Source organism: Ostrinia nubilalis, chromosome 9 (assembly GCF_963855985.1).
Source record: "Ostrinia nubilalis chromosome 9, ilOstNubi1.1, whole genome shotgun sequence".
Lineage (NCBI taxonomy): Eukaryota > Metazoa > Arthropoda > Insecta > Lepidoptera > Crambidae > Ostrinia > Ostrinia nubilalis.
Window position 1 is genome coordinate 2923189 of NC_087096.1, and position 16843 is coordinate 2940031.

Consider the following 16843-nt stretch of genomic DNA (forward strand, 5'->3'; position numbering starts at 1 on the left):
GATTACACATTAAAAGTGTAGACTAAGCGATTTGTGAATTACAAGACTATAAAATGTGATTGAAATATAAATTAAGTTTTCATACGAAATATAATTGCCAATACTAAAAATCTAAACATTTCTCAGTCTATAGTCTGGTCCGTGAGTACGTAGTATTTTGTCCAATGACCCCAAGCTACCCATCCTTATTGCTCGCGCGTAATTATGTTGCTATCACGCTCGCACACTCACTGCGGGTGCCAGTCGCACAGTCGTGACAGCAATATAATTACGCGCGAGCGATAAGGATGGGGGTAGCTAGGGGTCATTGGACAAAATTCTACGTGCTCACGGACCGGGCTTTACACTAAAAATTAAATGAATAAATTATGAATGATTAAATGTTTATGTTTCACCTAAGCGAGTAGCCATACATAGCCTTGTCCAGGTACACTGGCATAGCAGAGAACTGTCTGCAGTTTGTCTTCTTTTTGCGCGGATCTTCTGGCAAGAAGTTCCAGATGATCAGGTCTTCGTCTGCTGTGGCCGTTGCTGTTTTAAAGAAGGTATGGTTTTAATATAAAGCAAGAAGCCGATTTCAAACAAAAGTATTTAAAAAAATTATGTTTTAAATTGTCATATTTAGCTGAAAATCAAATTGTTAGCCATCATTATCATTAGCCTATAGCCTATAAGCAGTCCATTATTGGATATAGACCTCTAATACAAGTCCGACTTCAGTTTGTCGTATTCAGCTTGTGCCAGGGACTTACGTCACCTCAAAGAATGACGCAGTCGATTTCGAATGCGTTCGACGTAAGCTCACACTACGCCCTTAGGTCTTGTGGTAGTGTCTTAAGGTATTGACAGCTCACCAAGCTTAGACCCGTCGGGGCTGAAGAAGCCCGCTGCGGCCCTCGCCCCAGTGGTCCACCACCGTCTCCGGGTCGCTCACCACCATCAGGTGTGAGCAGGTCTTGTGGTACATAAAGTGTTCACAGCTCACCAAGCTTAGTCCCGTCGGGGCTGAAGATCATGGTCCGCACGCGGTCCAGCCCGCTGCGGCCCTCGCCCCAGTGGTCCACCACCGTCTCCGGTCGCTCACCACCACCAGGTGTGACCAGGTCTTGTGGTACATAAAGTGTGAAGCTCACCAAGTTTAGTCCCGTCGGGGCTGAAGATCATGGTCCGCACGCGGTCCAGCCCGCTACGGCCCTCGCCCCAGTGGTCCACCACCGTCTCCGGTCGCTCATCACCACCAGGTGTGAACAGATCTTGTGGTACATAAAGTGTTCACAGCTCACCAAGCTTAGTCCCGTCGGGGCTGAAGATCATGGTCCGCACGCGGTCCAGCCCGCTGCGGCCCTCGCCCCAGTGGTCCACCACCGTCTCCGGTCGCTCACCACCACCAGGTGTGACCAGGTCTTGTGGTACATAAAGTGTGAAGCTCACCAAGTTTGGTCCCGTCAGGGCTGAAGATCATGGTCCGCACGCGGTCCAGCCCGCTGCGGCCCTCGCCCCAGTGGTCCACCACCGTCTCCGGGTCGCTCATCACCACCAGGTGTGAACAGGTCTTCTGGTAAGCCGCTGCTGGGTCTGCAACAAGCATGTAACTTAACGTTAACTTCTACTACTTCGATAGTACCTAGCTTGATGGTTGACAGTGAAGTATCAATGATTACATTTGTAGCCTTTGGTTTTTAAAAGGCGTAGGTACTTAATATGTACAAATATGTAGCCACTGTGTATCATCTCGAGGATACAGTCACACTGTAAGTCGCTCAATCAATATGACAGGAAGACGTAGTTATGTCATCAGTATGCATCGTCGGGGGTCAACGGGGATGGACCCCAGATTGGATCAGCTTAGGAAACGACCTTTTCTTGACTGGTTGCAGTGCGCGCCTGCGGCAGTCTTTTGTCTGAGTCTTTGTAACACATTGTAAAGCTCTTTAATTTATGACCATCACTGTTATACAGGACGGTCCCACAGAGGGTTTACAAACTAAATAGGCTAATTCTACAACTATTATTTACGTAACTAAACGTAACGAGCATGTCAGGTCAGCGAAATCTCTGTAGGATTCGAGGATCAACCACAATAAGGAAGCTAAGGTGGAATTGCTTCCTTTGGACCAAGGTCCAGTTGATACCATCTCGATTTTCCTAACATGTTAGGGTAGAAAACTCTGATATCGCAATGCAGGTATGTAGACGCGGTAGCGTATGCCAGTCATTATATGTCAGCACCATCTTTTGGGTGATGACTGAAAACTACAACTAGTTTGTAGTGACGCGTCGATGGATGTCGCCACATTGCAAACAATAAAATTTGTTATCTATCTTTACGTACCTGCGTTCCACAAACTTAGCACCATCTCGCCGGTCCGGTGGCTAAACAGCATGCAGTCCAGGCTGTAGTGGCTGCGTCCCAGGTTCGTCTCCCGAACCTTGGCGGATGCTGCATCCCAGAACGCAATGCGGGACTGCAGGGATGTTGTCACAGCGCCGATGCCTAGTAACGCACTGCGCCATGGATGCCACGTCAGTGTCTGTAAGAATCATAATTTTAAGATTTATTTATACCCTTTACATACAGGGCGTCCCAAAAACAGCATGAAAACTTGAGACAAAATTGACTGAGGGGAGAAAACTTAATTGATCCGCTTTAATGGCTCACCTTAACAGTCCACTCAGAATTGAGGCTGGAGGTCAGCTCAAGTCCCGGCCAGGACAGCACCAGTACCAGGGTTGCGTTGACCTCAGCCACGGCTACGTATTGCGTGTCGGGTGACACTCGCACCACCAGTACGGCGGAGTGGATGACGCACCGCCAGCTGATCCTCTTTTATGAAGAGAGAGATGGCTCACCTTGACAGTCCATTCAGAGTTGAGGCTGGAGGTCAGCTCAAGTCCCGGCCAGGACAGCACCAGTACGATAGTCGCGTTGACCGCGGCCACGGCCACGTACCGCGCGTCGGGCGACACTCGCACCACCAGTACGGCGGAGTGGATGACGCGCCGCCAGCTGATCCTCTGTTATGAAGAGAGAGATGGCTCACCTTAACAGTCCACTCAGAATTAAGGCTGGAGGTCAGCTCAAGTCCCGGCCAGGACAGCACCAGTACAATAGTCGCGTTGACCGCGGCCACGGCCACGTACCGCGCGTCGGGCGACACTCGCACCACTAGTACGGCGGAGTGGATGACGCGCCGCCAGCTGATCAGGCGGGCGTTGCGGTCAAAGGTCACCAGCATGCCGCGGGAGCAGCCGCTGGAAGCAGCAGAAGATTTAATATCTGTACTAGTGTATCTGATAGACCTTCGCGGTTTCAGCCGAATGACGTCTACTGCTGGACAAAGGCCTTCCCCAAGGATCTCCACAAGAATCGGTCCTGCGTCGCCCGCATCCAGGCACCTGCCGTCATCTAGGTACACTTCGTCTTCCGGCTGGCAGACCTTGTCCTGCACGTATATTAAAAATATCACCGGAACTATTGCATCGATCCACCATTTGCAATTCGAAACATGAAGAATGGCAGTGCTAATTATGCCTCCAGCTGATCAGAGGTTTGCTAAAGAGACCATTAAAAGTACTTGACCGTAATTCGAGGCTTATAAATTGAGATAGGCATATCCGTTTCCCGTAGTCTTTACCAATTTTAGTACTCTTTTTACACTATAGAGGGCGTGTTTCCGGTCTCACTAGGCAGTGGCGCCACCTATCTAAAGTTTCGTTAGTTTTAACCGCGCCATTTTTACTCATTGGCGTTCTTGTTCCCGTAGCAGAAAGTTGTTCGCTAAAAAGCGTACAAACGTTTCTAAAAAATTGTGAGTTACCTAGTGCATTACCTACGGAAAAATAAAGTGTTAAAATTATAAGTGTTGGAACATCTAACAGGAAAAAATGTAAGTAATCGTACCTACAAAGTAACATTTTTGCAAGGATTATTCGTTTTGAATGTTTATTGGTATATTATATTTCAAATTATTACGTACGAATATTCACCCTCATAGTGAATTATAAAATATGTATTTAGAAGTGAATATTTAGTGTGTTATTTCTTAAGAAGTTAACCTTTTTTTTTATAAAATAATTTACTACCCTCAAAGTGAAATAATTTTCTTACGTAAATTATTCTTATCTAATTACAAAATAGTGTTTAAAATTTTACGTTAAATGAACGAAATAATTATTAACAAATTATTTTAACGGATTTTCCGTTCGACTTTTTCAAAATACAACCTTATAGCAATTTTTCTGCCTGAATTCCTTGGATGGTTTGTAACATAAAGCAAATTTCAGAATGAGTGATGCAAAGTCTCCACTGGTTGAAGAGGAACCGAGGCCTGGGCCAAGTGGTGTGCGTCGGAAGCGGGCTCGCAGCAGTAGCACCGATACTACCAGCACCTCCAGTAGCTCCAGCTCGAGTTCTTCCTCATCGGGAAAACGTAAGCGATCTCGGCGACACCGCCATAAGAAAAATAAAACCCGTCATTCGAAATGGCGTCAGATAACAAAAGATATTAGTGAGTTGCGCAATTTGATTTCAAAGCCTCCTACTCAACATAATTGTGATTTAGATGATCAAGTGTCAATTTATTCGCGGGTCAGTGGGGATCTCTATGAGGATGAAGTGGGCAGTAATGAACTTAATACGATTGTTGATGGTCCGGAACCACACTTTATTTTTGATTTAGAAACTAAACTAAAGGAACCTTCTGTTCCCAATGCCCCCGATAATTATGTTAAAATGTTAGCCGATGTTCAACGTTTCGGTAATTCAACTTGGTCTGAAGTTAGGTATGCGGACACACAAAAACTTTACAACCATACCCCGGGTTTCGTGGAACTCGAAACTAATGGTGAAATACGATCTTACGATTCCCTTACTCATTTGTCCAAAGCCGATAAGGCTTATGCCGCAATAACTTTTTGTGCCCTCAAACAAAAAGAATGTTTACAAGAGAATATTCGGAGCTTACTAACTTGGGCTAAATCCGATTCAGGTAATTTAAATAACCTAAATGCCAAAATCGAAGATTTATTTCTAAAAGGGGATTTTCATAAAATCTCAAGCGACCTGATACAATTAGTATGCGGCCATAGATCTGAGACTATATAAATTAAAAGAGATGCGATTCTAAAACATGTTAAGGATCCGGTGGTTAAAGTATCTCTCAATAAGATCCCTCCTTCGAATACACACATTTTTGAGGCTGATGCCTTTGCGTCCGCATTAGAAAAAGCCGGGGAGGTACGTAAGGCCTTTTGGCCACTTAAATCTGATTCCTCACAAAGGGGAATTAATAAAAATCAACGCCATCCCTCGAGGGGAACAGGCGTCAAGAAATTTACGGGACCATCGAGTGGTCCTCAAATTCCTTGTTGTGTTTCTGGCACTTCTTGTCAATCACACAATACAGTACCAACCTCGAGGGTTGCGTACAACAATATGAATCAACACAACTGCCACAACACCATGGCTTACGAAAATGTAAGGGGTTCATTTCAATACCGAGGCTCGAGGTCTCGTGGTTCACAAAGAGGAGGAAGAGGACGAGCATCTTCTCATGCCTCTAGAGGTCAATTCAAACGTAATGATCAATGACTCGAGGTCATTCCAAGCCGGGCAATTAGTCCACTTTTACAAAAAATGGATGGAAATGGGCGCTTCCGAAATAATAATAAAATTAATACAAGGTTATCGCATACCGTTCATTTCGAAGCCTCCTCTGTCCATGCCAAATGCAAACAACTTGTTTCACACTCAAGTATCGGAAGAAATGACAATAATTGTCGAAAAAATGAAAGCTCAAGGCATTCTAAATCCAGTACATGTTGTGACACCCAGTTTCGTATCACACCTGTTTCTAATACCCAAACCAGACGGATCGCATCGTCCGATTTTCAATTTAAAGAAACTCAACGAATATGTAAAAGCAGAGCCATTTCGACTCATAAACATGTACCGGATTCCAGAGTTCCTCCAGCCAAGCGACTGGCTTTGCAAAATAGACCTGAGCCAAGCATATTTTCACCTGAAGGTCACGGAAACGCATCGGCGCTTTCTGAGGCTAATTTACAACGGTCAACTACTAGAAATGACCTGCCTACCGTTCGGCTTGAGTACGGCTCCAAAGACCTTCTCCATACTCACCAACTGGATAGCCCAGACGTTGCGTCAAAAGGGAGTACGAATATTAGTCTATCTAGACGACTTCCTTATCGCTCATCAAAGCCCTGTTATGCTCCAGAAACATGTAAAAATAACCCTAGCACTTCTAAAGACTCTCGGTTGGTGTGTCAACTTCGAGAAGTCAATAACAACTCCTCAAAAGAGCATAACTTACCTAGGCGTATTGTGGAGAACTTGGGACAACCTCAAGTCGTTGCCAATAGAAAAGATCATAACAATCATAGAAAAGGTTCGTCAAATTCTAAATCAGGGACATGTAGTACTGAGCGAAATACAAAGTCTCGTAGGACTTTTAAACTTTGCCAGCTTTGCAGTGCCACGAGGCCGACTTCATCATCGTCATCTCCTGAGATTCATGAATGCCTTAATAAAACAACCAAAGGCCAGATTTGCATTACCCCTAGAAGTCCAAACCGAGTTAAAGTGGTGGATTCAAAATTGCCACAACTCGTCATTACTACATTTCCCTCCCCCGTCGCATTTCCTCACGACGGACGCGTCGGATCTCGCGTGGGGTGCACAACTGGACAATGTACCTCTGACAGGCTCTTGGTTACCCGAGGAACAAAATCTCCATTGCAACATGAAAGAGATGTTGGCTATATTACACGTCATTCGGCTATATGCGCACAAGTTGAGTCACAGTTCTCTCTTAATACAATGCGACAACAGAACGGTAGTAGCTCACCTTCGAAAAGAGGGGGGACGAAATCGTTACCACTGATGGACTTAACTCAAGAGTTATTGACATTACTGGACCAACACCAAATATTTTTTACTATCCACTACATTCCCGGGCGATACAACAACCATGCCGATCACCTATCGAGACACCGACGTCCACCAGAATGGCACCTGTTGCCAAAATGTCTAGAAAGGATATTCACAAAAATGGGGACCCCTGTGATAGACCTGTTTGCGTCGGAGAGAGCTCACGTAGTATGCAATTATGTATCACTAGACCAGACAGACCCCAAAGCACTGTTCTACGACGCGTTCAGCATGTTGTGGAATTATCCTCTAGCGTGGATATTCCCTCCGCCATTCCTAGTGCCCAAAGTTCTGGCACATCTGAACCAATCGACAGGTGTGTTCCTAATAGTTGTGCCTCGGTGGCAGAAGGTATTTTGGAGGGCAGACCTCAAAGCAAGAGCCCTTGCAGCTCCGGTTGTTCTGAAGAACCTGTCAATGAACCTAGTGGACACATCAACAGGCCTTCCTCCTCCGAATATAGAGGACCTGACACTCGAAGTCTGGAAATGTGGGGGTGGACCGACGAAATAACGGACTGGAATGATAGTCAGGTATCCCTACTAAAACATTCTTGGAGACAATCTACTCTCAAAACATATAAAGTAGCATGGGAGCGCTGGTTAGGATGGGCAAGATCGAATAAGGTAAACCCTAAAAAACCCACAGGCTCTCAACTTGCACAGTTTTTAGCTGATCTTCATCTAATTCATGGCTTGTCATATAATACCATACTGCTGCATAAATCGGTGGTATCCACCTTGTGTAACGCGGATATGTCCAGTCAGTTAAGTTCCCACGTCCTGGTCAAGCATATTCTTAAATCAATATCTCTAAAGAATCCAAAAGTAGTAAAATCAAATATTTGGGATGTTGATATTTTAGCTCAATACTTGTCCAATTGTTCGATAGACAAAAACAACGCTTACCAGACTTCACGACACACAGCTATTCTCTTGCTATTATGTTCAGGGCGGCGGATTCATGACTTAACGTTGCTTAGAGTTGATTCTGATCATTTTATAAAATCAGATAATTATGTTATATTTCGGCCAGAATTTGGATCCAAAACGGATAATATGGACTATAGGCAATCCGGTTGGAAATTAATGACAAATAATGACAACGTTAATCTTAACCCAGTTTTCTGGATTGAGCACACTATATCACTGTTGCAACCTAGACGGGATACAGCTAAGAAATTTAATTTGTTTATGACTGTTAGGGGTCCTGCTAAACCAGCATCTCGAACTGTTATAGCAGGTTGGATAAAACATTTATTTAAAGAAGCAAATATTCAGTTTTCCCCTGGTAGTGTGCGGTCAGCGGTGGCCTCAAAAAATTTGTTAAGTTATCCTCTAGATGAAATTTTAGCGCGCGGGAATTGGAGGTCCGCTAATACCTTTCAAAAGTATTATAGGCGCGAAGTTATTCCTAATAGGAACCCAACAAATACACAAGTATCTCGTTTATTTCATCCTATTGATTAAATAAATTAGAACTTGATCGATATACAATTATACAATAATAATTAATAATTAAAGTGCAATTGCTAACATGATTTACACTCGGATTAGAATCTTATATTATGTTTGTATAAATTATACATTATGTTAATAAATAAATGTAAACAGAATATTAATTGTTTTATGGGTTATAAAATCTTAGGTCACATTGGCGTATAATTCAGGTGTTTCCATGTCTCACCAGGCGATAACAGACACTTCTCAATTTATAAGCCTCGAATTACGGTCAAGTACTTTTAATAGCAGCGTTTTACCTGAAATAAAACGTATATTAAAATACTTACCTAATTCGAGGCTTAGTTTTTAACTCTGCCTGGTGCATTTATTCGAAGCCAATGAGTAAAAATGGCGCGGTTAAAACTAACGAAACTTTAGATAGGTGGCGCCACTGCCTAGTGAGACCGGAAACACGCCCTCTATAGTGTAAAAAGAGTACTAAAATTGGTAAAGACTACGGGAAACGGATATGCCTATCTCAATTTATAAGCCTCGAATTAGGTAAGTATTTTAATATACGTTTTATTTCAGGTAAAACGCTGCTATTATTCTACGATGAACAGCTGCTAAAAGTGTTACTTTTAATTTCATCAGATGATTTGAATTTTTTTATAGTTAGTGTGCCCAATGAAGTTATTGAAGTGACGAATACTAAAGCTTCAGCTAAACCAATGCGTGCAGATTGCGTCGGCGATGGCGATCACAGCGCGTTCATAGATTTCGATTCGATTCGCCGCAACCAATGACAGGATGCGTTAGGCCCAGAACAGACGGTGAAACGCAACTGCAACGAAACTGCAACTGCTAGTTACTTTTGAGTTGCATCTAAGTTTCTGCCATAGCGTCCGTTGAGAGACCACACATGACGCGACCAGTTTCAAACTGTTTTGTTGCAGTTGCGTTTCACCGTCTGTTCTGGGCCTTAATGTGAACTCATCACTATCACTACAAATTCATACATGATATCTGATCGTCATCGCGCACGCAGGCTGCACGCGTTGGTTTGGCTGAACCTTAAATCAACTTACGTTATAAAAGAGTTCCCAGTGGGGCTCCAGTCCAGCGCGGTGATTGAGCAGTCCACGTCGTCGACGTCGAGGCAGCGGCAGTAGCTGCCGGCAACCCACTTGCTCAACAAGTTGTTGTGGACTTCCACCATCTTCATGTCCGTTCCTAACTGGAGGAACACTTGGGAGGTGAGGAACAACTTCATTCTTATGAAGGATGTTTGATGAAAAGATTTAGAAGGATTAAGCAAGCAAATTATACATTTGTGATAGACAGGCTCTTTCTCGCATTTATTTTATAACGATCCTGGCCCGGCTTAGCGCGCGAAATCGATTGGGGTTGCTCAGTTTAGGTACAGGGTAATTTATTTCCATTGACACGAATGAAGAAGAAGAAAGGTTTGATTTTGAAAAAATAATAAACAGTGCTTGCGAGAGTAGTTAACTGACGACCACAAAATTGCAAACAAAAGTTTAAAATCTAGAGAATGTCCATGGTAATCTAGCTAGCAATTGAGCCAGTTGTACGAGTCATGGTATTAAAAAATACCACCCCAAAATAAATTTGACGCTGATGTTTTCGGAGTTAAATGAACTTACAATCAGCATCTCTCCCCTTGGGTCGAACTTGCAGCACTGTATCTCGTTCCGCGCGAAGCCCTTGTTGATGAGGCTCTGCGTCCGCCAGCTCCATTTGTGGTAGTTCATGCCTAGAGCCGCCACCAGGATGTTGTCGTTACTCCAGTCCAGCAGTTCTGGAACTAGTGAACATCATGAGAATTTTAAATATCATGAATAAGGGATCGATCAACGTCGATAGCATTGGGGGAGGCCCATGTTCAGCAGTGGACGACCTATGGCTGAAATGATGATGATGATGAAGGGATGCGTGATTGAGTCAGATGTATAATATTTTTCATGTGTATATTGGACGCTTCTAAAGAAAAACCTTGCCTTGTTGCGTTTAACCACAGTTGAACGTTGTCTGATTTTATAGATAGCACTTGCATGGTATGAAAGTAAAAAAAAATCTTAATATTGTCCAGCCTCTCCCAGTTATTCGGACCACCCTCAATCAATTGCACAATACATTTCCACAAATACATAACCTACTTTTGTTTCGAGCACCAATCAACGAAAACAACAAGAATACAATGCGTTAGGTAGTTACAGCACGTATTTATAAAGCCATCACAAGCTTTGGATAGTAGATGCGTGTTTAAATTCTTTAGCAGTGATTATGTCATTTTCAGAATATAACTTACTCCATCTTCATACTTTGGAGCGTCATATCAGCTGAAAACTTAGCCTTATTAATTTGTCAGTGCATGAACTCTTATCATTTTTTTTGGGATGGACTGTCCCGCTGACTCTTATCATTAAAACATCATAAATGTATTTCAAGATTATTATCTACAGATTGTCTCAGGTACATACTAGTTGAACACGCATGAAAGAAAATTTATAGGAGTTTACTTGACTCTTAAAACTATAACTAACATTGTTGCCTTTTTCGAACAACGAAATCGTAGTATGTAGGTATATTTATCAAAACTTGATCCCTCTTATCAATACGAGACTAGTCCTGCCGATAAAGCACTGCCGACAACGACTTTCACGCCGCGAACATACGTTTTATCTGATAATCTTGTCACGATACGCCGAATGTTCGCCTGTTCAGCTACCCGAGCCCGATAACTGTAGAATTTCGGAGTTAAATGCTAAAGTAAAGTTAAAGATACGACAATTAAATGAGGACAAATTGAACTGCAGAAAGGTTACGTTTGAAAAGGTTATAAAAAGGGCACAATATTAGGGGTAATCGTTTAACATTGTCAGATACGGGCATTTTTTGCGCGTGTGTAAATTAATTTAGTAAAAATGTTGTGACTTTTCTTAAAGAATGTTTTTTCGAGTTCATTATTACTGTTTTCATGTAATTAATCAAGAATGATTTATGGGTACAGTTGTGAGTTTAACTATCTTAACTTCAATTGATTTATTGAGAAAAATATAGACGAAGTTTTGTAAGCTATGTACGAGTAGATAATAAAAGAAAAAGGGGAGGTTCTATTTCGGATTGCATTGGCCCTTTTTGGGTCGGCCTTAGTAGGAAACCATGTAGACTTTTAGTGGGCCCTTTTTTAAAGATTCTCTCAAGCAACGGTTTGACCGATTCTTATGTGAATATACAGGTCGGTCGGTTCACACCCCTAGGTGCAAAATAACGTTTGGTGGGTCATCATCATCTCAGCAATAGGACGTCCACTGCTGAACATAGGCCTCACGTAATGCTTTCCATGCTGCCTGGTTGGCAGCGCATTTCTGCTACCTTTGTGATGTCGAGGATGTTTGCTGGGCCAGCTAGTTATTATATAGAAAGTTTGACACTTACAAGCAGCAAGGCTGTAAGTAGGCAGGTCCAGGATGCTGTCAGCAGACGACAGGTACCGCTGCTTCCTCGGCACGCAGGGCCAGGTCTGCACCTCGTCCTGAGGCTCGCGGCAGCCCGGGCTCCCCAGGGGCTCCAGGCCGAAAGCCTCGTCCAGGTAGCTCGTGTAGTTCTTTTGCTGAAGGTGCTTTTTGTACTGAAATTTTGAATAATTTATGATTTGAGTTTTGTCTCATAAGTAAGACTCAGGTATGCTCACAGTTGTAACTAGTTTTTGTCCGCTGCTCTGCTCAAATGGATTTCTACTATTATAGAAAATACAATTCTGAATCAAATCGCAATGCCGCGTTAAATAGGATCAATATCATAGAAAAAATCGGTGGAATACGATAAGCTGCGAAAGTTAAAAGTTGTTTTTGATCATTAGTATCAATTGCTTTTGTTTGCAAAAAAGTAATATCGTTTTTGTTTCGTTTTCAAGCTCGCACTGTGTAATGTTTTATCAACCATCCAGCTTTAAACGGCATGTCAACAAAACATTGTTTATTATTCCCACACTCAATAACTAACACGGCATAAATTATCCAGCGTCTGGTTACCCAAATGTCAACGGACTGGTGATCACAGCTAGCTGCCCAGGAGAGTCGCCGGCGCATTTCTTGGAACGAGGCCCGCGGTGCTACGAATCGGTCGAGTCGCGGCCGCTGCCCGTTGGACTGAAACACCACGCTTTTTGTCACCAATACCACCAGCCTAATTAACCAATACCCTGAATAACACCACCTATTCACCATAACAACCGACAAATTTCTAGGAAAATTTCACCCTCGTTTCTAGCAAACGCTCCTTCTAGCTACCACCGTTGGATTTCTTGGAACGCCGCCATAACAATTTCTCAGAAACTAAGCTCAATGTCCATCATTAATATGGAACCTTCCCGATGTATGCAACTAATGGCAATAGACAGACAAAAAGACACGTCCATTAAAACACATTAATCCTGTTTATTAATTTACCCCAACGAGGGCATCATGTATATTCCTTTGAGTTAACATTCTTAGATAATGAAGTTAATTTCGCAGAAAAGAGTCTAGTTCCATATCTAGTGTCTAGGGTACATACCTAATTGCGTGAATTTAAAATTGTCGTAGACACGTCATAGAAAGATAATTTATTTAATTATTTGTTTGGTTTACCAATAATTGTTACTAAAATAATACGTAAATATTAAGTTAAAGATTTCATTATTTTATTTATTTTTTTATTTTTACAACATTTAAAATATAACTAAACTGAATAAAGACTAATCAGATCAATAGGTCAAATTTTAATTATCTTTCTTAATTTTTATTTAAAATAAATTTGAAAGCATGATTTTTTCAGTTTTGATTATTAACTTCAATAACGATTACAATACGAAGATTGTAAACTAACACAAGTTAAAATAACAAGTGAAAACGGATCTTGTATTAATTAACTGTTGTTTTTTTATTGCATTTTTATAATTGAAACATTATGCCACTTAAGTTGTAATGTAGTCGGCACATTACTCGAAAACTAGACATTGTAAGTATTGTAACATTTAACATCGTTGTAATACGGGCTATATTGCCTCAAAAATGTATAGTCTGACATGCCAGCGGCTAAACAAGGACCACTGTTCAAAAAGTGAGTGCAATATTAATTACCCAGTACATTGGTCAGTGTCTAAACCCAGTTGTTGTGCGTGGGCAGATAGCTAAATCAGCTAAATTAATTTATTCGACCCGTGTGTGGGATTCGCGCAGAAAAGGGAAGATTTATACCAGCCGTTTAGTAGGTTTGAGGTAATTATAAGGTACATTAAGACGTTTAGAAATGGTCATCTATTATGTGGTTGTTGATGCAGTATGGTTTTGGAGTGGGTCGCTTTGGACCGGGTTCAGAGTTTGATGTTCAAATGGAGCACTGAAAATGAAAATTAATTGAACATATTTTGCACTAATAATTAATAAAAACGAATTGAACGATAAGTTTGAATTAGTATAGTACCTAATAGTAGAATTAGTAACTTTCTCAATATTTAAGATAGGTACCATATTACAAAAGTACATTTTCAATTTACATTTCAATCACAGTAAAAAATATTACTTTTATCTTAGTTTACTTTTATCTTATTCTTTAGGTTATTAATACTATAACGTCTAATATCAGATGTAGAAAATCTGACCATGTGAATCGTCCTTACCACTTATTTCTACGGTCCAGATCGCATAATGATTGCTTAACTAATATGAAATGTATTGGTAGCGATTTGTTAAGTGTGTAATTCTACGAAATTACAGCATCGAACTGCGGTTCCAATGATTATGGATTAAATCGTAGCGAATCAAGTTTAATTGCAATGAGCTGAGTGGGAACGAGGATTTTTATAACTAATTTAATATCTGATTTGATATTGCATTGTTGATGATGTTTTTATCCATCGGCGTTTTAATTAGGTTCTAAATAGTTTTTACACTGTATTGTTTTCCTTGTAAAATAAAAATAAATAAATAAATAAAATACTAAAATTATTAAAGCAAGCATGTTTACGTTCGTTTTCTACTTCTGTAATTATAGCCATTAAGGCAGAAATAGTTCAAAAACAATACAACGTAAATTTTACTCGACATAAACATAAAAAAGTAGTTATAAGTCAATAAGTCTACTTACAATTTTTTTTCTAAGCGCTATTCTTTCCATCTTATTATCTTAAATTATTCTAATATTGTTAAAATAGAATTGATATAGATTTTAATTGATATTGGTATTCCTTCACTATCTCACTTTTAATTTGAATCTACCCACACCAGCTTTAATATCTCGTGACTTTTTTTTAAAAATAATTTAAGCAAAGATATTGTAGTTTTTAGAATCTGAATAATTTTGTCAGTTGATTGACTTTTCAGCGAAAAGAAATCAATTTTTTTAAATGGTCTAATGAGTGTCAGTATCTTAATTTAATGTCTGTGTTACCTCCTCCAGGTTTCCCAAAGCATTTAGCTTGTGTTTATGAGTGGGTTCACCATATTAATGCAACTTGTAATGGGGGATAAAAATGGTGAATACCTGGTATTCAGATATTTTTTTACCTATTCGCGCTGAGATAATCTTAGGCTGAGTTGTACCATGTTACTTTAACTTTGACAAGCGTCAAAAATCTGTCAAACTCCATACAAAAAGCAACTCAACTCAGCCTTAGTCATTTCTTTCTATGTGTCAGATTCGCATCCATACGATTTATTATGAAAATCTATGACAGCGGCGCGTGCGCGTGCTATGCGTTGCGGACAGGTGTGCGTTCACCGTTAATGAAAAACCGTAGAGGTGGCAAAGAGGCGTCGATAGGAGGAGACTGCCACCACTCCTCTGGGGGGACGGCAATGGCGTCGGTATGGCTCGTTACCTCCAATGATTTATGGCGTCACTTCACACACTAGCTCATCAAGTTAACTACTGACGTATCTTACGCAGTGGTAATAAGTACTGTTTTTGAACAAAAATGTATAGGTTGATGTGCCGGAGATTGTAGACTTTCGCGTTTCCACTGGCCGATCGATGCGTGACGGATTAATGTGCTTGCCGGTGAATAGGGGAAAAGTGGAGTGCGGTCATCGTGTTTAACAGTTGCACTGCGAAAGTAGATCATGTGTTGTAATGCAATAAGGGCTGTCTAAAAGTTGATTTGTAACGTCTGACGTGCTGGTTTGTGTCTATGGGTATGCGCGGATAGAATGTGATAGAAAACTGTGGTACTGAGGTATGTTACAGCTAGGGTCTTCAACTTGATTTTAAAGAGTTGTACAAAATTATTTGGGTTTCTTTTCAGGTTAGATTTAATTTATTGAGGGTGTAGGCATGGGGTCAATTCTTAGCCATATGTAATGTAGAATAAAAAAAGACTTAAACTGAATTATGCTTGAAACACTGAATGCTGCCACCGAAAATATTTCATAATTTTCAAAGCAAATGAAATTACAATTTCTACTATCAAACTTTCTATAAAACACATCACGACTGAAATTAAAATGTCATTTCAAATTATGGAAATAACATTTTAACAGGATGTTATGGCATCTTTTTCGTAACAAAGATATTTCGAGATCAACATACTTAACAACGGAAGCGATTCCATAGCAGCAATCGAGTTAAATGTAAAACCTAGAAACGTAACCTTTTCGTGGTACAGCTGCAGGGTATTCTGCCTGCTTTCACGTAACACGAGTTCGCTAGTACCACAGTGTTCATCCATCCAGTGGTTAACTGTGTTAGATAATCTGTGGTTTACAAGGATTATACTACTACTACCCAGACCCGTGAAACATCACTATTAAAAAAAAGCATCACACTTTTTTACGAGCTGTCAAACTTTGAATCTGTTTGAAACTACCCACTACTGATTTTATAAATTAATTGATATCAGTGTCCGGTGACTTTTATTCTGAACAGCTTGTTTTGTTACAGACACCTTTCGTTTATTTGTTAACGCCCGTGCCAATAGTTTTTGTCACTACATTTACATTAAAATGTTAATCTGTGAGTAAACTAAGACAGGCAGATTGGTGTTACCGCTAGGAAAATTCAGGTTATTTGTTGTTATCAATGAAGTGATAAAGACGTTTTTGACTGTGATAGTTTGAAAGATCTGTGTGAAGTTCTTGTCTAGTTGTGGTTTTGAAGTTAACGGCAGATAAAAGCAACTACAGATGTATCAAGTAGTTGTAATACTTAGGTCCTTTATGCAAAAGTGCAATGGTAAGGTAACATAACCTATAAGTTAACAAAGACATGTTAAATAATTTATTATTTTTGGTAAACAACCGTACAAGTTGTTACACTGTGATAGAACTACGTTTTCGAAATAATTTAATCTGAATCCTAGCCTTGAGACGGAAACGATAGTTTTGCCGATAATCATCTGAATCTTCCTGCAATTACAAGGAAGTGGTGAGCGAAAGTGAAGCGAAATGAT

The 16843-nt window shown here is 40.8% G+C and overlaps 1 protein-coding gene across 1 annotated transcript; it reads right to left on the reverse strand.

Annotated features, from left to right (window-relative positions):
- Nucleotides 1–332: 332 nt before the first annotated feature.
- On the reverse strand, nt 333–10213 carry LOC135074403 (protein cortex-like). Its single transcript, XM_063968681.1, has 6 exons — nt 10059–10213; nt 9480–9628; nt 3042–3252; nt 2333–2531; nt 1432–1575; nt 333–531 (listed from the first exon to the last, which is right to left on the reverse strand). Exons 1-6 carry the CDS (start codon nt 10164–10166, stop codon nt 392–394), a joined length of 951 nt encoding a protein of 316 aa, XP_063824751.1. The 5' UTR covers nt 10167–10213; the 3' UTR covers nt 333–391.
- Nucleotides 10214–16843: the final 6630 nt, after the last annotated feature.